Below are 22,660 nucleotides of genomic sequence, written 5' to 3' on the forward strand. Positions count from 1 at the left end.
AGTGTTGTGCCACCGTATGGTGCCACCACCAAGTTTTTGGACAGGCACATCCACTAACAGCAAACTCAGAGTAATTTGAAAAAAAAGAAGATTTTTTTATGATTCCTTGGTAAACCACAGCCTTGGACATTTTGAACAATAAAATACATTAAAATAAAATAAAAAGCTCAATGTCATTACATTCTGTATAACTCGTTATAGTTGTATTGCATTTAATGTTGACCATTTTTCACAGTGGGATTTTTTTCTTCTGTGAATTTACAATTTCCTCCCATATGTACTGAGGTCCGCAGTGATTACAGTCTGTGCAGTTTTTAAGAAACGCACGTGAGCTTTGATTTACATGTTGCGTTGTTGTTGTTTTTGTGCCTTTTGAGAGTATACCTTTTGTTCTGGTGCTCCAATTCAAGTGACAGCATGTCGATCAAGATGCATGGAGCCCGCCCCCTTTATCCATCCCCCCCATTCCGCCACCCTCCTTGCTCCCTGGCCGTAGCAAGCAGCAGTGAAGACGAGGTAGTTTTGAAGCCGTGGCATTAATGATCTCATCTCAGCCTGATCTCCGCATCCTACAGAGGATCTTATGACCAACACAGGGATAAAGTAAAATAAACGACGGTACGTTGAATGTATTCATTTGTCAGGATTGATACGAAATATTTATTCCTGAAACTCTTATCAAATGTTAGTCTGGTGAGGCGGGGGGGGGCTAGCTATGTTAGCTACACATTTAGCTAGGTAGTTAAACCATTTTGTAAAGCAGAAGTATACACTCCAGTTTGAGAAGGGTAAGAAATTATGTAGTTGGAAAAAATGAAGTTTTGTAATTTGAAAACGGTGTCATAATGTATCCCAATTTTATCTCGATGAGTAGGAATTGGCTAGCTAGCTAGTTATTTCAAAATGGCCTCATCTCCATTGTCGCCCCAGCTTCCCTTTTGCTCGAACTAGACAAAGCATGCGGTGCAGCTACCAGAGAAGGCCACTAGCGATTGCAATGGGTGCAATGTAAATAACTGATTTAATTTTGTAAATTTATTTTTTTATTAACCTATTATGAATTGCAGGATGCACCCTCGCACTGTTGGGTAGTCAGATAATTTCTCCATTCAAATAACCATAAGCGGCCGTGGAAATATCGACGTCAGTACTGTGGGGGAGGGGAGCCAATTCCTAGGTGGAGCCATAGACGAGGAGGAGGATCTCTGGTGGAGCTGTTGCTCTTTGAAGTTTAGTGTTGTAAACTGAGACATAACACAGGGTACTTGCAACAAGCACAGGATTGAGGTTCCCTCCTTACATGTGGCAGTGACAGACTAATTGATTGGAGTAATCAGCAAAAGACAACCTTGAAGTGTTGTATGTTGTCTTGACCTATGTTTTGTTTTTATAGCCACATTAACCTATTTGATCCTTTTTTCCATGGATATCGGCCTAACAGATTTGTATTGCACAGTCCTTTTTAGGTTTGCAGTGTTTTATAAGGAGCAATAAGGCCCCATCCTCGCACCAGTAACTCATTCTTGTCACATCATAATGATTGCACCTCTTTTTCCTTGTTTTCAGATATCCAATCAGCTAGACTTCCTTAGTAGAAACCCGTTGTTTGTGGGGATTGGTGAATTAACATGAACACAGTGTTGTTACTTGTGTAGTATTTTGCTTCTTAGTTAGAATTCATCCTTTGTTTTTGACAGGCTTTACTAAGGTAAAAAAAACAACAACAAAAAACAGAGAGAGTACATTCATATGTCTGCCTCACATTTATTTTTATTTTTAATAGGGTACCTGGCAACGCCCCTCATGAATTGGACTAGAACATTTGCAGCTATGTAAATACCATTTGGGTTCTAGCAACTTGGAACACACAAACGTTTGCTGAAGTTTGCATGTTTTCTTGTACTTCAGAGGTTTGTGTCAAAAACCTACTGTTCATACATTTTATCTGTGGTCTGATGCAGGTCCCTTTGCAGTGTTCAGTTGTTGCAGTTAAACTAATCTTACTTTTCAGTAAGGGCACCAGTCCAATTGTGTGACAGAGTATTTCATCATAGTTTATTTATGGACAAAATCTGCATTCAAGTTAGGTTCATTAACACAGTCAAAGCACTCTTCTGGGTACTTCCAATGGTAAAAATATACAGTAAATGCAAGTGTCACCTTGTGATAGCATTTGTTGCTCCAGTGGTAAGATGTCCACTAGGGTAGGACCGAAGCTGAATGTTCTGATTGATTGTGCCCCTGTGATGTCCACAGTGTACCCCTACAGCTCTAGAATAGATACAATACATTGCTAATTAGGAACGCTGCATAAGTTGCTATTATCAACTGTGTGCTTTTTTGCTATCAGCAAGTATAGTGTTAAAATAATCTATACTGAACAAAAATATAAATGCAACATGTAAAGTGTTTGTCCCAGTTTTCATGAGCTGTAATAAAAGATCCCAGAAATGTTCCATATGCACAAAAAGCTTATTTATCTCCAATTTTGTGCACACATTTCTTTACATCCCTGTTCTCCTGACAGGTGTGGCATATCAATAAGCTGATTAAACAGCATGGTCATTACACAGGTGCACCTTGTGCTGGGGACAATAAAAGGCCACTCTAAAATGTGCAGTTTTGTCACACAACACAATGCCACAGATGTCTCAGATTTGAGGGAGCGTGCAATTGGCATTCTGAATACAGTCATGTCCACCAGAGCTGTTGCCAGAGAATGTAATGTTAATTTCTCTACCATAAGCCGCCTCAACGTTGTTGTAGAGAATTTGGCAGTATGCCCAACCGCAGACCACGTGTAACCACACCAGCCCAGGACCTCCACATCCGGCTGCGGGATCGTCTGAGACCAGCCACCCAGACAGCTGATAAAACAGGATAGTTTCTGTCTGTAATAAAGCCCTTTTTTGGGGGAAAACTCATTCTGATTGGCTGCCAGGCTGCACCCCTGTCCAGTCATGTGAAATCCATAGATTGGGGACAAATTCATTTTTTCTATTGACTGATTTCATTATATGAACTGTAACTCAGAATTTTTTTTGCATGTTGCGTTTATATTTTTTGATCAATATATTGACTAAAAAAGTTTGTTGTTTTGAAACTCTCTTGTCTGTTTTAGTTTTCTTTATTGCATACTTACCTCCTGTTTTTATATCCTTTGTTGCTTCGTGGATGGTTGATCCATGTAGCAGAGTAGTAACGCCAATCAATGCCCTACCCAGAGCTCTCTCTGAGGGGACGCATACCCTTACAGAAGTTCCTTTGTTTTAGTCTTATGGGAAATGTAGTCACACCAGGCTCATGTCCTGTGTTCTCTCCCTACTCTGCTCTCCCCGGCTTGTTTGTCCCTTGGAGCCAGCAGCCGACCCTGTTGTTTTGAGGCAAGTCTTCTGATATCTTCTCATTCAGGCAGAGATACAGCATCGGGAAGGTTAATGTTAACTTTTCCTCCTTTCCCTGTAATGACATTCTAGCAGTTCTAGTTTTCGGAGCATGGTGTGTGCATATCTCAAACACAATATCACATTAAACCTGTGTGGTTTCATTTGACTTTTCTTACCCAGTATGTGTCCTGTTCTCTTTTGTGCTACCAGAGTGAAGTTGTTAACTCACTTTTGCCCATAATTAGGAGATGTCTGACGACAGGTGGCAGTGGGGTGGGATGGTGTGTGTACATGAGCTGATTGTGCTTTTTTGAGAAAAATCTGACCTGTCCTAACTTTGACCGCAGTGATGGCAGGTGGTTGGTAACATGCTGTATTTTCGGTGGTTCAGTGGGTCTGTTAAAAGTGTGGTTGTTCCGCCCAGCAGGAGCCTTGCTTCAGACTGGCCTAAAATGGGCAGAAAGGGTGCAGAACAAAAGCTGCTTGTTGCTTGTACAAAAGTACTGAAGCGCTGCAGCCGGGACCAAGCTGCTATGCTAATGCCTGTGCCTCTCAACAGGAAAGGTATAGCAAACTTTCAGAAAAACAACAAGCCATTTATACTGTAGGCCACTACATGAATATTTAGCTAACCTAGAGATTCTTCATCACAGAATTCTCTTACCAATTGAAATTTAGCTTATCACGTTAATAGTTTGTCCTTATGCCACACACTTCAAACATAACACCACACATAAGTTCATTCATTTTTAGAATGTACTTTTGATAAGTAAAATTCTGCAAAACAACAGTCTTTCATGATACCATGTGTGTTTGTGTCAGAATGGTAACGTTTTTGTGACACATTTTTCATCAATAACACTCTCCGTCTCCCCTCACCACAGAGAGCCAAAATGTTCCCGAAGGGCACGAAGCGCAAGTTTTCTGACTCCGGGGATGAACCTGCGGCAGGCGGTGAGGATGTAAACCAGCCGAGTTCGGTGGCCGTAAGGATGCTGTCATCCTACAGCCTGCAGCGGCAGTCCCTGCTGGACATGTCCCTAATCAAGCTGCAGCTATGCCACATGCTGGTGGAGCCCAACCTGTGCCGTTCAGTGCTGATTGCCAACACGGTGAGGCAGATCCAGGAGGAGATGACCCAGGACGGCACCTGGCAGATCATGACCCAGGCCCTGAGTGCTGCCAACGCTGCTGCCCAGTGCTCTGCAGACCGCCTGGTGGCCACTGAGGTGCTGTGTCGGCAGACCGAGGCAACCCAGGGGGAGCAGGTACTCAAGCCCTTCCCAGCGGTGGGGTCAGAGGGTTGCCCTGCAGAGGAGGAGGAGGAGAAGGTGGTGGTAGTGGAGGAGGAGGGCGAGGGGGGGGTATCCATGTCCACGGTTTCCCCCCAAGCCCCAACCTCCTACCTGCCAGGCACCTTTGGCATGGACCCCTGCTGGGAAGAGGAAAATGGTGAAGATGAGGAGGAAGATGAGGACAGTGAGGAGTGTGGGTCTGGTTCGGAGGAGGGAGACAGTGACAGGCTTGTGGAGGACTCCAGGACAGCAGAGCAGGTCTTTGGCACGTTCGAGATCAAAAACCCTGCGCCCAGCCCCGACCCTGCCCTGGAGGAACTGTTTTCAGATGTGGATGCGTCCTACTACGACCTTGACACGGTGCTGACAGGCATGCAGAGTGCGCCTAAGATGGGGCCTTACGACCTCCTGGAGAGCCTGTCCTCCCATGGGCCCTCACCCCTCAGCTCTAGCACCAGCTGCCGATCAGACCTCAATGAACTGGACCACATCATGGAGATCATAGTGGGCTCCTGAGAAACAACACATTCCCATTCATACAGACTTGGTAGACTCTTTACAGACAATGCACATGGTGCGTACATGGATATGGTGTTATTATTATACATTCAGACGTTGAGGGTTTATGAAATCAATAACTTATTCAGTGTTACCACATGCAGGTGTGCATCTGTTAGTGGGCAGAGATTACAGCATATACCATTATGATTTTTCTTATTTACATACTTTTCTATGTTTCCTTTTATCATACAATCTATTTTTTCCAGTTTTGTTTTAATTTATTGTTATGCATGGACTGAAGAACAATGTCATTACACTACACAAGAATAGAGACCGGAACATCCAAACCTTTGAAGCAATGTATATTTTCCTAAAGACTAAAACAAATATTAGTGAAATAGATGTATATTGTACGTATATATGTATATTGAAATATATTTTTTGCAACATACAGTTTGGGAAATGTACCAGTATGACTACATCTAATCCCCCCCTCCTATTTTTAATCTGACAGAGATTTTGAAATGTTAATGTAGCCCGATTCGACCAGTCTTCCTATGGTTTGGAATCAAGTCTCAAGACAGGGACCGTCCTGCTTTTTCAGGCACATTTTTTTTCCCCCGCTTGATTTGAATCCATCTCTTACGACCTAGACTAGATTTGTTCAAGTATTAACAGAAACTCTTGCTTGATATCAGCATTAAGAAGCCATATTTTCTGATATTTGTGTTATTACAAATTGAGAATAATGGGTTGACCCATTAAGTTATTACTTTTTAATTTATTTAATTTATTAAATAGACACAAACATGCCAAGTTGCTTTTAACTGAATCGTGTAGACCCATGTGATATATTTTATATATCACAAGGGTCTACCGAACCCCCCCCCCTTTTTTCTTCAAAAATAACTATGGGCCTGGGTTTACTATTCACTATGCAGTTCATTTGTGAAATGATATTTTGTACAGAATTCATCCATAGAAATGTCAATGGTTTTTTTCTTTTTCCATTTTTTTGGGATGTACAAGCAACTGCCATTCTAAAGATTTTTCAAAATGTCTTATCATGATTAAGAGATTACTCAGGCAAACCGTATCAGTTAAATCCGACAGTATTACTCCGGTCATTACTACCACAACACTCCTCTGAATGATGTCACTCTGCTTCAAACAGGAGCTAGAATTTCAACTATTGTAAAGTATATGCATTTTTATATTAATAAAAAATGTAGCATCTTTGTAAATATTTTTTATAATAAAAGGTGCAAAGTTAATTGTCATTTATTTTATTTTTTAACTAGATAAAATGTATCTGTTAGTTTAAGGATCAACCCTTTTTTTTTCAATTTACACCTAAAATGACATACCCATATCTAACTGCCTGTAGCTCAGGACCTGAAGCAAGGATATGCATTTTCTTGATACCATTTGAAAGGAAACACTTTGAAGTTTGTGGAAATATGAAATGAATATAGGAGAATGTAACGCAAAGAAAAAAACATGCGTTTTTATTTTTTTTGTACCATCTTTGAAATGGAAGAGAAAGGCCATAATGTATTATTGCAGCACATGCGCAATATAAAATTTGGCCACTAGAAGGCAGTAGTGTATGAGCAAAGATTTAGACTGATCCAATGAACATGTTCAGAATGTTGTATCAAGACAGCCCAAATGTGCCTAATTGGTTTATTGATACATTTTCAAGTTCATAATTGTGCACTCTCAAACAATAGCATGGTATTCTTTCACTGTAATAGCTACTGTAAATTGGACAGTGTAGTTATGTCTAAAATTCTGATATGGGCAGAAAGCTATGTCCTGGGATTTTTTGTTTGTTACTTACAACCTCATGCTAATCACATTAGCCTATGTTAGCTCAACTGTCCTGTGGGGGGACACCAATCCCGTAGAGGTTATTAAAGGTAAACTAAGTTCAAGGTATTGTGTTTGATGTGAAGTTGGTGAAAGACACTAAGATGTCCAATGTGCATACCAATCAGTGGACAAACAACAAAATGTAAACAATTGAGAAAATGCACACCATAATATTTTCACATGCAAATACCACTTGGTTTCTATGGCATACAGTGCTTTCGGGAAGTATTCAGACCCCTTGACTTTTTCTACATTTTGTTACCTTACAGCCTTATTCTAAAATTGATTAAATCTACACACAATACCCCATAATGACAAAGCAAAAACAGGTTTTTAGAAATGTTTGTAAAAACTCTGGAAATATCACATTGACATAAATATTCAGAACCTTTACTCGGTACTTTGTTAAAGCACATTTGGCAGCGATTACAGCCTGGAGTCTTATTGGGTATGACGCTACAAGCTTGGCACACCTGTATTTGGGGAGCTTCTTCCATTCTTCTCTGCAGACCCTCTAAAGCGCTGTCAGGTTGGATGGGGAGTGTTGCTGTACAGCTATTTTCAGGTCTCCAGAGATGTTCGATCGGGTTCAAGTCTGGGCTCTGGCTGGGCCACTTGAGGACATTCAGAGACTTGTCCCGAAGCCACTCCTGCGTTGTCTTGTTTGTGTGCTTATGGTTGTTGTCCTGTTGGAAGGGGAACCTTCGCCCCAGTCTGAGGTCCAGAGTGCTCTGGAGCAGATCTTCATCAAGGATCTCTCTTTACTCTGCTCCGTTCATCTTTCCCTCTATTCATCTTCCCTAAATCCCAGTCCCTGCTGCTTAAAAACATCCCCACAGCATGATGCTGCCACCACCATGCTTCACCTTAGGGATGGTGCTAGGTTTCCTCCAGACATGATGCTTGGCCTTCAGGCCAAAGAGTTCTAAATTGGTTTCATCAGACCAGAGAATCTTGTTACTCATGGTCTGAGTCCTTTAGGTGCCTATTGACAAACTCCAAGTGGGCTGCCGTGCCTTTTACTGAGGAGTGGCTTTCGTCTGGCCACTACCATAAAGGCCTGATTGGTGGAGTGCAGCGGAGATGGTTGTTCTTCTGGAAGGATCTCCCATCTCCACAGAGGAACTCTGGAGCCCTGTCAGTGACCATCGGGTTCTTGTTGCCCTTCCTGACCAAGGCCTTTCTCCCCCGATTGCTCAGTTTGGCCAGGTGGCCAGCTCTAGGAAGTCTCTTGGTAATTCCAAACATCTTCCATTTAAGAATGATGGAGGCCACTGTGTTCTTGGGGACCTTCATTGCTGCAGACATTATTTGGTACCCTTCCCCAGATTTGTGCCTCGACACTATCCTGTCTCGGAGCTCTACGGACAATTCCTTCGACCTGGCTTTGTTTTTGCTCTGACATGCACTGTCAACTGTGGGACCTTATATAGACAGGTGTGTGCCTTTCCAATCATGTCCAATGAATGGAATGTACCACAGGTGGACTTTAATCAAGCTGTAGAAACATCAAGGATGATCAATGGAAACAGATGCACCTGAGCTCAATTTTGAGTCTCATAGCAAAGGTTCTGAATACTTATGTAAATGTGGTATTTCTGTTTTTTGAAATGTCTAAACCTGTTTTTGCTGTGTCATGGTGTTTTTATTTTATTCAATCAATTTTAGAATAAGGCTGTAACATAATACATTGTGGAAAAAGGGAAGGGGTCTGAATACTTTGTGAATGCACCGTATCTGTAGTGCTCAATAAATTATTTTCCATGAGAACAACATTACACTTCTTTACAAATTATGTGAAACTACATAATTTGTACAGTAAGTTAATGACGACAAAAATATCAACACTGGGTCCTCCTTAGATTTTAGTTATTGATGGCATATTCTTACAAATAGTCATTGAAATTACTAAATCATATTGAAATATACAAAAACACATTGATCTCAAAGTATGTTCTTATTAATTCCTCTCCTTCAAGGTTATCATGTACATTTCACCTTCACAATTACAATAGGCCTTTGTCCTTACATGGCTGTTCATGGTCCCTTCGACCACAATAGTTATTTTCTCATAAGGAACATTTATGTTACATTGTATGAGTGCCTTCAGAAAGTATTTCCACCCCTTTTACACATTTTGTTATGTTCAAGTGGGAGAAAAATGTATTTAATTGTCCTTTTTTTTTGTCAACGAACCCCTCACAATACTCTGTAATTGGGGTGGCAGGTAGCCTACTGGTTAGTGTGTTGGACTAGTAACCGAAAGTTTACAAGATCGAATCCCTGAGCCGACAAGGTAAAAATCTCTCATTCTGCCCCTGAACAAGGCAGTTAACCCACTGTTCCTAGGCCATCATTGAAAATAAGAATTTGTTCTTAACTAACATGCCTAGTTAAATAAAGGTAAAAAAAATAAATAAATGTCAGTGTAAGAAAATTGATGATTTATTTAAAAATGTTATGAAAAATAGAACACTAATATATCTTGATTCGATAAGTATTCAATCCCGAGTCAATACATGTTAGAATTAACTTTGGCAGCTGTGAGTGTTTTTGGATAAGTCTCTTAAGAGCTTTGCATACCTGGATTGTACAATATTTGCCCATTATTCTTCAAGCTCTGTCAAGTTGGTTGATGATAATTGCTAGACAGACATTTTCAAGTTTTGCCATAGATATTCAAGCCGATTTAAGTCACAACTGTAACCAGACCACTCAGGAACATTCAATGTCATCTTGGTAAGCAACTCCAGTGTATATTTGGCCTTGTGTTTTACCTTGTTGTCCTGCTGAAAGGTGAATTTGTCCGTCTGCGTCTGTTGGAAAGCAGACTGAACCAGTTTTTCCTCTTGGATTTAGTCTCTGCTTAGCTCTATTATGTTTTAAAAAACAACTTTAATAACTCCCTAGTCCTTGCTGATAATAAGCTTGAAAATATGAAGTGGTACTACTCAGTGATTTGTTATGTTGGATTTTCCACAAACGTAACGCTTTGTATTCAGAACAAAATGTTAATTTCTTTGCCACATTTTTTGTAGTATCTACCAATAGTTGCCCTTCTTTGCGAGGCATTGTAAAATGTCCCTGGTCTTTGTGGTTGAATCTGTGCTTGAATTTCACTTCTCGACTAAGGGACCTTACAGAATGTGTGTGGGACAGTGACGCGGTAGTCATTCAAAAATCATGTTCACCACTATTATTGCACACAATAGTGAGTGCATGCAATTTATGTGACTTGTTAAGCAAATTTCTACTCCTGTAATTATTTAGGATCTCCATAACAAAGGGGTTGAACACTAAAAACTAAAATTTCACTTTGACATTATGGGGTATTCTGTTTAGGCCAGTGACAACATCTAATTTTAATACATTTTTAATTCAGGTTGTAACACAACAAAATGTGGAAAAAGACAAGGGGTGTGAATACTTTCAGTGACAGTGAAGGCACTGTCACTGTTCCTATTCCATGCATCTGTAACCGTGTTTGTATGGTTGTTACAACCTGTCACACCCTGATCTATTTCACCTGTCCTTGTGATTGTCTCCAACCCCCTCCAGGTGTTGCCCATCTTCCCCATTATCCCCTGTGTATTTATACCTGTGATATCTGTTGCCAGTTTGTCAGGTCAACCAGCGTTTTGTTCTCGGCTCCTGCTTTTTCCAGTCTCTCTTTTTCCTCACCCTCCTGGTTTTTGACTCTTGCCTGACTGACCACTCTGCCTGCCCCTGACCTTGAGCCTGCCTGCCTGCCTGCTAACCTGTACCTTTGCCCCACCTCTGGATTGTTGACCTCTGCCTACTCTGAGCCTGCCTTCCGTCTGGTACCTTTGCCCCACCTCTGGTTAACTGACCTCTTCCTGCCTTGACTTGTCTTATTGCCTGCCCCTGTTGGAATATTAAACTATTGTCAATTCGACGTTTCTGCATCTGGGTCTTACCTTGCTTCCTGATACAACCACCGTTATAACAGTAGCACAAGTCTGGTTTGCACTCAGAGAACCACTACGTAGTAGACTAGATACAGTGTATTTCAACGCATGTAAAAAGTTCCAACCTTAGAGAATGTGTTGCACATTTCCCAGCCCTGTGAGTGGTTAAGACCGCCCACTGACGATTATAATATTGAGGGTGTTCGATTAAGTGCACCGTGCTATCAAATGCAGTAGCTCCATAATACAGGTCCAGTAGCCTAGGGGAGAGTGGGGTAAGTTGAGCCATTGTTTTTACATTCAGCATCACTCTGTCAAGGGAAGTATAGTATTCTTTCTAACAAAGATATCTACATATATTTCAGGATGTTGTGTATTCTTGGAAATAATCAGAATTAATTTAAACGTTTCAGTTTTGAAAACATAGGTTGTCCAACAAAAAGTGGTCTCTTGGCACATCTTACCCCGGCTATGGGGTAAGTTGAGCTGCGGAACAGGTTAAGCAGCCTACAAATTTCTGTACTGAATGAAATATTACCACTGCCCCACTACCATATCTTTACTTCCCAAACACAATTCAACACAATCAAAATCACATTTTTATAATTGTAAGCATCTTCTAACACAGGTTTAACACCTAACAAACACTTTGTAATTTTATACTTTTAACATAGGCACTGTTGTTACCTCATATCTGAGCAATAATGCCTTGCATTACGCCTGGAAAGAAAACACTTCAATTTGCTCAACTTGCCATTGGCTAAACATATCCGAAGACACAGCTACAAGGATGCACTTTCATGCTAGGTTTAGGACCTCATATTGAAGCCCAACTTATGCATAGACCAATCTTAAAATGATCTACTTTCGTTTCGATACAAGCATCATGAAACCTCTAACAAAATAAATAAATTTGACTTTGTGAAATTAGTTTTTGCGGCCTAACTTGCTTACCAGGGTAGTGTCAACACTGAATAAATTGTCTTTGTAAATGATGAACAAAAAATCTAGATGCATCATTCAATCTAAACTCAAGCTCATATTTAGTAGTTCTTACACATGAACAAATCCATAAATACAGTGGTTAAGTAGATCACTGTAAACAGCGAGTGCTAATATAGTAGCCTATCAACTCACTGAACAAGAAAGAGCCTTCTATCACAAACTATATTTAAAACCGTATGAAGACAGGACTCAAATTATGTATAGATGTACATTTCATACTTAAATGTTGATCAATGAAAGTTATAGATATCCTTCCTGTCTAGATTCATGTTGGGTCGTGGCGTGAAGGGGAAGCAGAGCTGTAATGAGGCAGATGGGCTTACGGTCTATGGGCCAGAGAAGGCTGAGGTCCAGGTTCAGGGTGGGTCTTCTTACCTGCCTCACCTGCAGCAGTGCCAGCTGGTGCTCAGCCTGTGCCTGGACAAGCCACAGCGCAGTTAAACAGGAGTGGAACTCAGCCTGCACCACTCAGTGCTGCTGGTGAATACCTTGAGGCAGATTCAACAGGACATGCAGAGGGAAGGCCAGGTAGTCTGTAGGTAGTCCCAGTCACTCTCCCCTGATGCACCTGCCCACATACCTGGCCTCTCTGACTTGCCTTTTAATGATGTCCACCATGATTCCCTGCTCTGTGACAGTATTTGGGAGGAGGACGGGCCACTCACCTACCCAGGGTGTGCTGAAGGAAACGGCCTGGGTGTCTCCTCGCCGCACCATATTGCCTACACCTCCCTCTCAGGACAGCTCTTCTGGACACCCCAGATCCAAAGCCCCTTGGCACCCCTTTGCTCTTCTAAGAGCAAGACACCAAACTCCCTGGGCTGCCTCACAGACCTTTCCCCGGATGGCATCTTTGAGGACAAGGACACCTGCATGTACTACTCCTCTGATCTCCCCTCTGCCTGGGCCGGCTACCTGTCCTGATGGGCCAGTGGGATGGCCTCATGGGGGAACGAGGGACTAAAGATGTGCTCCAGTTATCTCGGTCAGCACATTACAGCCGTGTCTGACCGACCTCAATGATCTGGACCACATTATGGAGATCCTGGTCAGCTCGTGATTCATGGGGGTCACATCAGGGGTCATGACCTGCTTGTTAAGGATCTGAACATCATCAGGATAACCTGGCTTGGTCCGGTTAAGAATTGTAAATGACAATATATATTTTTTACAATGTGGATAGTATTTTTGTCATACTACAATGGTTTTATTCAGGTGACAGAGACTTGTGTATCTACTGTGAACAGAATATTCCCTTTTGAGGCAGTTAGTAGAATGCAAGAAAAATATGCACTACCTGTAGAGCTTGTCTTGTTATATAATACCTCTTCTTGAAATTGTACATTATCTTTGCATTTAATCTAATTATTCCAATTCTACTTCTCTTGATCAGCACTGTACTTGTAAAGTCTGTCACACCCTGATCTGTCACCTGTCTTTGTGCTTGTCTCCACCCTCCTCCAGTTGTCGCCCATATTCCCCATTATCCCCTGTGCATTTATATCTGTGTTCTCTGTTTGCCTGTTGCCAGTTCGTCTTGTCTTGTCAAGCCTACCAGTGTGTATTTCGTACTCCTGTTTTCTTGAGCCTGTTTTCTAGTTATGCTGGTTTTGATCATTCTGCCTGCCCTCCGCCTGCCCTGGATTACTGACCTCTGCCTGCCCTGACCCTGTCTGCCACTCTGTATCTTACGGACTCTGCCTTGGACTACCGACTTCTGCCTGCCCAAGACCTGTCGTTTGCCTGCCCCGTTTTATAATAAATGTCATATTTGAACTGTCTGCATCTGGGTCTTATCCTGAGATGTGATAATATTGAGTTATTCTGTATAATCAAAGGAAGTTCCTTGTTCTCATATCAACCACTTTTCCCTTTAAAAAATAATGCCTTAAAGACTTAAAATAGTTCTGTAGAAATGTAGTATTTGAGTTACAATAAGGAAAGTTAGCAAATATATCCATCCAGCTGAGCAGTGAGAGGCTTCCTCCAGTGGCGGACTGGGACAAAAATTAGGCCCTGGCATTTGAGACTCAACAGCCCACATCACCGCTGACACCATATATGCTGTGCCTTTTTTGCCTCCCTGTTGTGCAGTTTTCCTCTGCATCATCTCTGCTCTCACTCTGTCTGTCTGTGCTTCTTCTTGTTCTCCTCTTTCACTCTGTCTGTCTGTCTGCCTGTCACTCCTAAGTATTAATAGCTATTATGCTGAACAAAAATATAAATGCAACATGCAACAATTTCAAAGATTTTACTGAGTTACAGTTCATAGAAGGAACATAGACAATTTAAATAAATTAATATGGCCCTAATCTATAGATTTCACATGACTGGGAATACAGATATGTTGGTCACAGATTACTGAAAAAAATGGGCCTCAGAATTTCATCACGGTATCTCTGTGCATTCAAATTGCTATCGATAAAGTGCAATTGTGTTTGTTGTCCGTAGCATATGCCTGCCCATAGCATAACCCCACCGCCACCATGGGGCACTCTGTTCACAATGTTGACATCAGCAAACCGCTCACCCACATGATGCCATACACGTGTTCTGCGGTTGTGAGGTCAGTTGGACGTACTGCCAAATTCTCTAAAACGACGTAGGAAGCGGCTTAGGGTAGAGAAATAACATTACATTTTCTGGCAACAGTTCTGGTGGACATTCCTGCAGTCAGCATGCCAATTGCACGCTCCCTCAAAACTTGAGACATCTGTGGCATTGTGTTGTGTTGCAAACTGCACATAATAGTGGCCTTTTATGTTTAATCAGCTTATTGATATGCCACACCTGTCAGGTAGATGGATTATTTTGGCAAAGGAGAAATGCTCACTAACGGATGTAAACAAATTTGTGCACAAAAGATAAGAGAAACTTTTAGTGTGAATGGAACATTTCGGGTATCTTTTATTTCAGCTCATGAAACATGTGACCAACACTTTACATGTTGGGTTTATATTTTTGTTCAGTATAAATTATGAACTTCACAGGGTGGTGAAAAGTGCAAGGTGATGTGCTCCTTTCCAATAAACATAAAGGGTCGTATTCTGGTGACATGATAATCGATGCTTGGCTGCCATTTGACAAATAGAAATAATATTGTCCATAATAATCTCATCCATAGGCTATTGGCCTACTTGCACAGTGTCTGCAAGCTGTTGGTTAGTGCGCACGTGCCAATACCAGTGGGCACACTCGCTGTATAATTTACTTTTTTTGTGAGAAAATCATCAGTTAAATTGAAAATGAAATGGAAAAGGTATATTTTTGTGCACTACATCATCACGCACAGCCTTTTATCCGCAACAAGTCAGTTTGATGGACACGCCTTGGAGTTTTTATGCTGATTTTTGAATATTCGCATCAAAATCTGTCGGCATTTGGATGAAAACTGAGAAAGAGTAACACAGTAGGTAGGTTTTCTCCATACCTCGACTGCACTGTCTTCTGTAGCAGCATCTGTCACAACACTTGGACCAGCCGATCTTTTAGAAAATGAGTTGGTTAATTTCATACATTAAGCAGGCTGTAGCCTCAAGCCTTATTTTGGTCTCTTAACTTTTTTCGGTACTACCATTCTGTTTTTTTACGAGCCGTGATCTGGGCTGACTAATGACAAGAGAGTCAGAGCAAGATCTCTTTGCTGATGTGCGTTTGACTTTGAACGTGAATTTTGTGCCACATCAGCCAATCAGAAAACCGGGCAGGCCTATCTTGGTAGGGGGGACTGGACGTTGTCCACTGATCAGGAAAATGCTCAAATATATTAATATGACAATAGAGAAATTGCACAAAAATCATCAGATGATCTGCCATCTCCCTTAAAAAAGGCAAATATTTGTATTATTATTAATTTATTTTGACCATCCCACCCCCAAAAAAGATGGTCCAATGCACCAATGCCGTCCTCTGTGTGTGTGACATATAAGGCACAATACAACCCAAGATCATCCTTCCTTCCTCCATCCTTCCGTCCCTTTGCCTTTTTTCCGCAACTGCACTGCAAAGAGATGTAATCTAAATTCACTCTGACATCCCGCTAGTGCACTAGCTGAGAGGAGATAGTAGAGAGAGAGAGAGGGGGGAGGGAAGTGTAGGGCCTACATCACTTGTCATGTAGGAGGGGCCTACTTGTAAAAAGGTGATGGTTTTTCTCTCAGTATTTCAATTCTATTCACAGACTCAACCTGCCAGCCAAACAAGTGACATGTGGGAGGAGTATGCACCTCCACTAACCTCTTGTTTTCTCTGTCTGGAAAAGCAAATTCTGGTGGTTGAAATGTAAGAGAACTGTCTGAGATGCAGTTGTACACATGTAATAACCTCTCTGTTATACTGGTTTGTGCTGATTAGCTCCATGATGCCCTGCAGTCTTACTTACAAAATGGCCAATGACATGAAACATGTCTATGGTTTTGAGTATTAAGGCAGGTTAAGAAAAACAGAGGACCAAACTAAGGAAATATTAAGAAGTGGAGGACACCAATAATGTGATACCATAAATAGTTAAAGCACAAGCAATCCAAATTTCCATAAAAATGTATCCACAGTGGGAAGACACACCCAATTACTTTTTTTGGGGACCATGCACTGCCCTAGATCACAAGCCAGGTTTCTACAGTGAGACTTGGATATGGGTATTCTACAAAACAAAATATACGGACAAAGCTTGCTTCTTGAGGTGTTCATTGTTGAGGTGCATGGTCTGAAGGTCTACACATGTTGTATTCGGCACATGTGACAAATAAAGTTTGATTTGAATACTTAAGTAAATAAGGTATTTCTGTTTTTAATACCTTTGCCAACAATTCTAAAAACCTGTTTTCACTTTGTCATTATGGGTTAGTGTGTGTAGATTGATGAGAAAAAAAAATGTGTAATCAATTCTAGAATAAGGCTGTAACGTAACAAGATGTGGAAAAATTCAAGGGGTCTGAATACTTTCTGAATGCGCTGTATGTTTGCAAAATGGGGGTTGGGACTTATGAGGAAGCCAGTATGCCCTCTAGTGGAGTGCTGTGACTTCCAAAGTCTTCCAAAGAATTGCATTGTTCCCTCTGCTCTTGACAATAGTTGTATAAAAGAGGTGTTACACTGAATAAATAACTCAATACAATTATAGAACATTTTATAGTATCACTGTAACTGCACTCCGTATCAAAATATTATATATAAAACCAGGAACACGCCTGCAAACTAAATACACAATATCATAGAATGTACTTTCTTTACAATCTGTATAAATAAAATGTTGCGAAAAGTGTATACTTTGTTCTCACCCGGGTAACAACCCAACCCGTTTCACCCATCTACAACAGTACAGTAGGGCAATGCTGAGCAGCATCTTCATCTTATCCTTCTCCATAGTTTAGTGCAGGAGGCTTCTTGTGGTGCTGAGGCTGCAGCTGGATGCTGCATTGAGTCAGCCACTGCTGGGAGATTTGGTAGAGGAAAGCTGGGGTGTCACCATGGCACGAGGAGGGGGCCAGCAGCTGAGTGGAGATGAGAGTAAGGCCAAAGGTTACAGGTGTGCTCCCTGCTAATAAGAGTAGAAAGACGCCCAGTGATGCCCACTTCTGGGTGGAAGAGTAGCCTAGTGGTTAGAGCGTTGGACTAGTAACCGGAAGGTTGCAAGTTCAAAACCCCCGAGCTGACAAGGTACAAATCTGTCGGTCTGCCCCTGAACAGGCAGTTAACCCACTGTTCCTAGGCCGTCATTGAAAATAAGAATTTGTTCTTAACTGACTTGCCTAGTAAAATAAAAATAAATAAAAAAACGTCCTAAAAAGGAGAAGTCCCCCCCCTAACACACACACACATGTATGCACACACCTTGGTTTTGATGAGAGCAGCAGCAGGGGGGCAAGAGGTCTCTGTAGTTTCTTCATGATCTTCCAAAAAGACAGACTCACACTATGGAAGGGAAAGACCACAGATATAGAACCCAGTGTCTTCAGAAAGTATTAACACTCCTTCACTTTTTCCAATTTTTGTTGTGTTACAGCCTGAATTTAAAATGGATTAAATGTAGATTGTGTCACTGTAGTACAAACAAGATCGGCATAATGTAAAAGTGGAATTATGTTTTTAGAAATGTTTTACAAATTAATTACAATATAAAAGCTGAAATGTCTTGAGTCAATAATTATTCAACCCCTTTGCTATGACAAGCTTAAAATAGTTTAGGAGTAACGATTTGCTTAACAAGTCACATAAGTTGCATGGGCTCACTCTGTGCGCAATAATAGTGTTTAACATGATTTTTTGAATGACTACGTAATTTCTGTACTCCACACATACAATTATATGTAAGGCCCCTCAGTCAAGCAGTGAATTTCTAACACAGATTCAACCACAAACACCAGGGAGGTTTTCCAATGCCTCACAAAGAAGGGTACCCATTGGTAGATTTTTTTTTTGGGGGGGGGGGGGCAGACACTGAATATCCCTTTGAGCATGGTGAAGTTATTAATTACACTTTGGATGGTGTATCAATACAATCAGTCACTACAAAGGAAGGACACAGCTCAGGGATTTCACCATGAGGTCAATGATGACTTTAAAACAGTTACAGTTTAATGGCTGTGATAGGAGAAAACTGAGGATGGATCAACAACATTGCAGTTACTCCACAATACTAACCTAAATGACATAGTGAAAAGAAAAAAAGCCTGTAAAGAATACAAATATTCAAAAACATGCATCCTGTTTGCAATAAGGCACTAAAGTAATAATGCAAAAAAATTAAGCATTATGTTTGGGCTAAATCCAACAACACATATCACTGAGTACCAGTGTTCATATTTTCAAGCATGGTGGTGGCTGCATCATGTTATGGGTATGCTTGTTATCGGCAAAAACTATGGAGATTTTTTGGGGATAAAAATATACGGAATAAAGCTAAGCACAGTCAAAATTCTAGAGGAAAACCTAGTTCACTCTGCTTTCCAACAGACACTGGGAGACAAATTCACCTTTCAGCAGGACAATAACCTAAAACACAAGGTCAAATATACACTGGGGTTGCTTACCAAGATGACATTGAATGTTCCTGAGTGGCCTAGTTACAGTTGTGACTTCAAATCAACTTGAAAATCCATGGCAAGACTTGAAAATGGCTGTCTAGCAATGTTCAATAACCAACTTGAAAGAGCTTGAAGAATTAAAAAAATATATATTTTGCAAATATTGTGCAAAGCTCCAAGAGACTTACCCAGAAAGACTCACAGCTGTAATCGCTGCCAAATGTGATTCTAACATGTATTGACTCAGGGGTGTGAATAGTTATGTAAATGACATATTTCTGTATTTCATTTTCACTTTGTCATTATGGGGTATTGTGTGTAGATGGGTGAGAGAAAAAAATACATTGAACACATTTTGAATTCAGGCAGTAATACAACAAAATGTGGACTAATTCAAGGGGTAGAACTACTTTCTGAAGGCACTGCATTGTCTATGCAGAACACAAGGCAGACGACTTGGCAAATATATTTCCTCCAGTGTGGAATCTTGGAGCATCATCTAGCGCAGGGGTTCCCAAACGTTATTACTCAGGCCCCCCCTCCCTTCCAGCATTGGGGAACATAACGCCATCGGTTGAAACACAACATGCTCTTGAATACAGGGTGGGTGTCATGTTTGGCTGATAAATGGGAATGAAATTGAAATTTCAACTTTCAAATGGTACCACAAAGATGGTTGGAGGCCCACACATCAGATAATGTTGACTTGAATGGGAATATCTGTTGTTTTCAGTCAATCCTCCATAGGAAACCAATTGAAATCATATAAACATAGATAATAGAATAGAGATTACCATTTAAGTTTACAAGGGGAGGGTCCTGGAGTATAGAAAACATGGAAGCCAATAATATTTACCCCTATCTTTTTGAGAGTTTATTTTTATTACTTGTTAAAACTTCTTCAGGATAAGTGGGTCCCCTGCGGGACGGTTGATCTAAACTAATGCGATTAGCATGAGGTTGTAAGTAACAAGAACATTTCCCAGGACATTGACATATCTGATATTGGCAGAAAGCTAAAATTCTTGTTAATCTCACTGCACTGTCCAATTCACAGTAGCTATTACAGTGAAATAATGCCATGCTATTGTTTGAGGAGAGTGCAAAGTTTTGAACATGAAAAGTTATTAATAAACAAATTAGGCACAGTTGATACATCATTTTTAATAGAAATGAAAATGTTCATTGGATCAGTCTGAAACTTTGCACATACACTGCTGCCATCTAGTGGCCAAAATCTAAATTGCACCTGGGCTGGAATAATACATTATGGCCCTTCTCTTGCATTTCAAAGATTGTATTATCTTTTACCAGATCTAATGTGTTATATTATTCTACATACCTTTCACTTTTCCACAAACTTCAAAGTGTTTCCTTTGAAATGGTACCAAGAATATGCATATCCTTGCTTCAGGGCCGGAGCTACAGGCAGTTAGATTTGGGTATGTAATTTTAGGCAAAAATTTTAAAAAAGAGGCCGATCCTTAAGAGGAAAGAAAATCTCTTCCTCCCCGCAATAATATTAGTATAAAATAATATAATTTTCTATTTTTGGGCCGGATACAATATAGCTCAGATTTGTTTGCGAATCTTTATCAACAGTGCCAATTATTTTGGATCTGACTATTGTATTTCCAATTAATAACCCAAAATTTTTCACAAAAAGTAAAGACATTCATCCAGCTAGGCTGGGTGTATTCATTTTAAAAGGACCCCATTCTTCTCATTCCCCACCTACCCATCTCACCTGGTCAGATATGCAATTTGAGGGTTTGATTCTGAGGGCAGAAACCATTCTGCTGTGGCTGTGGCAGTGTACGCTGGGCTTTGGCTCTGACAGCCTCAGCCTGCTGGGCTCAGCCACCAGATGGCTCCACAAGCTGCCACAGTCACTAAGCAAGAGAGAAGAGGAGTCAGATACAACCTCAAGGAACATAGAAGTGAAGCTTCATACATATACAAAGGCATGTTTTTAGTTACAGTAAAAAAGAAGGATAAATTAGACACCATATTGTAGCTGTTGGTTGAAAAGGCTGTGTGTTTTCTAGCAGCTGGGACAGAGATCGTACAGTACAGTTGGTTTCTTTAGCTTCACCCAAGACCTGGAAGCACTCCTGGAAAACTACACATGATTTCTTCACATTGCCATTCTCCAGCTGTATAGAAAAATATATCACATATATCATATTTGTACATTGTTTATTTATTAGCCTACATTAGGAAAATGGCAATTAAGACAGCTCCTATATAGATCACAATTCACAGGTAATAATTTCCTCTTAAGTAAAACTTGGAATGATCAAAAAGATTTGTGCACTCTCACCTTTGTTGAGAGTTTAGAGATGTCCATGTCCATGGGTGAAGACAGAGATGAAGAATTTTCAACTGCATCCGACTTGTTGCCATTACAGGCAGAACTCCAGTCTCCAAACGCACTGTCCACCTCGGCGTCATTCTGTTCCCAAGCAGTTTGGACAGACCAGTCGATGAAATCCCCGTAAGCAGGAAATAATGGTTCCTCCATTGAACGGATAAGTCTGTTTTAGGACAAGGGTCAGATAATGGAAGAAATTACAATTTATCTGTCCGTTCACATCCACAGACGCCCCCAACTTCTGGTCTGATCATGCAATGCTGTGATGATAAGTAGGCCATCAGTGACTTCCCTCTCTCTATTGTTATGATTTCCTGTGCAGCCCATACACTTAAATAATACGGTGCAACATGTAATAAGAGGATAGAACCACGACATGAAGTGAATTAGTGTAATGATAGCCACAAAAACATACATGTGTACAAATTAAAACGAGAACTATACAAACCTGATTAATAAAACAAGAAACACAACCTACACATAATGCTAACCCGTTGTTAGACTGAACTCATTTGAAATAACCATATTACGTACATTATGATTACATTACACTCATGATACAGTGTATCGGAGAGGTCTACACCGTTAGATCCTACGAAGTATTTAGCTGAGAGACCTCTAAACAGGGTAAATATTCCTTACCGATGGCGCGTCTGTAACAGGGGAAGTTTCTAAGAATCCGGAAGGTGATAATAAACAATAGTCTATGCCGCGTTCAAAAGAACTGTGAGCTCGGAACTTGGAAATCTTCGACTTCCGACTTCAGTGGGTTTCAATCAACTGGGAACTCTGAAAAAAACGATCTCGACTGGAAAAAAACGATTTGAACGATCATCTAACCAAATTCCAACTATGGAACTCGGGCCTATACAACTCCGACTTTTCCGACCTGAAGATCAATGACGTCATGATTTAACATCGTATTTTTTTCCCGAGTTCCCAGTTCTTTTGAACGCGGCACTACTTCCCACTGTTTTGGATCCGCCCCGATGACGGAGAGATTGCGTAGGAGCCCAGAGCTAACCTTACCTGACGCAGGTGCATTGATAGCGAAAATCTAGACGCAACTGAAACCGACAGAGGGCGCCCTAAATTCTAAGATGTGTGTTTTAGCCACAGTTGTGTAACTTTGGCCTACTTGACAAAGTAAGAATTGATTGTCAAGACATGACTAGACAGGCACAACATTAACATTTGACCCTCTATAGGGAGATACTGTATATTATTTAAAATGAATGGTGATGATTAATGTGTTCAAGTTGGCCTCAAG

At 40.8% G+C, this 22,660-nt stretch overlaps 2 protein-coding genes across 3 annotated transcripts; one reads left to right on the plus strand and one right to left on the minus strand.

Annotated features, from left to right (window-relative positions):
- Positions 1 to 481: 481 nt before the first annotated feature.
- Positions 482 to 6,456, plus strand: LOC139375141 (cell division cycle-associated protein 4-like). 2 transcript variants are annotated; one of them, XM_071116637.1, is made up of 3 exons: positions 482 to 618; positions 3,814 to 3,950; positions 4,271 to 6,456. In XM_071116637.1, the coding sequence occupies exon 3, from the start codon at positions 4,280 to 4,282 to the stop codon at positions 5,195 to 5,197; it is 918 nt and encodes a 305-aa protein (XP_070972738.1). In that variant the 5' UTR covers positions 482 to 618; positions 3,814 to 3,950; positions 4,271 to 4,279; the 3' UTR covers positions 5,198 to 6,456. The 2 variants fall into 2 exon arrangements, with proteins under 2 accessions (XP_070972738.1, XP_070972739.1); XM_071116638.1 differs by lacking the exon at positions 3,814 to 3,950.
- A 7,770-nt stretch (positions 6,457 to 14,226) lies between these two features.
- Positions 14,227 to 22,459, minus strand: LOC139375143 (uncharacterized). The gene is made up of 6 exons (XM_071116639.1): positions 22,420 to 22,459; positions 21,340 to 21,553; positions 21,024 to 21,172; positions 20,764 to 20,908; positions 17,824 to 17,904; positions 14,227 to 17,483 (listed from the first exon to the last, which is right to left on the minus strand). Exons 2-6 carry the CDS (start codon positions 21,538 to 21,540, stop codon positions 17,343 to 17,345), a joined length of 717 nt encoding a protein of 238 aa, XP_070972740.1. The 5' UTR covers positions 21,541 to 21,553; positions 22,420 to 22,459; the 3' UTR covers positions 14,227 to 17,342.
- Between the last annotated feature and the right edge of the window lie 201 nt (positions 22,460 to 22,660).

This window comes from Oncorhynchus clarkii, chromosome 19 (assembly GCF_045791955.1).
Source record: "Oncorhynchus clarkii lewisi isolate Uvic-CL-2024 chromosome 19, UVic_Ocla_1.0, whole genome shotgun sequence".
In the NCBI taxonomy this organism is placed as follows: Eukaryota; Metazoa; Chordata; class Actinopteri; order Salmoniformes; family Salmonidae; genus Oncorhynchus; species Oncorhynchus clarkii.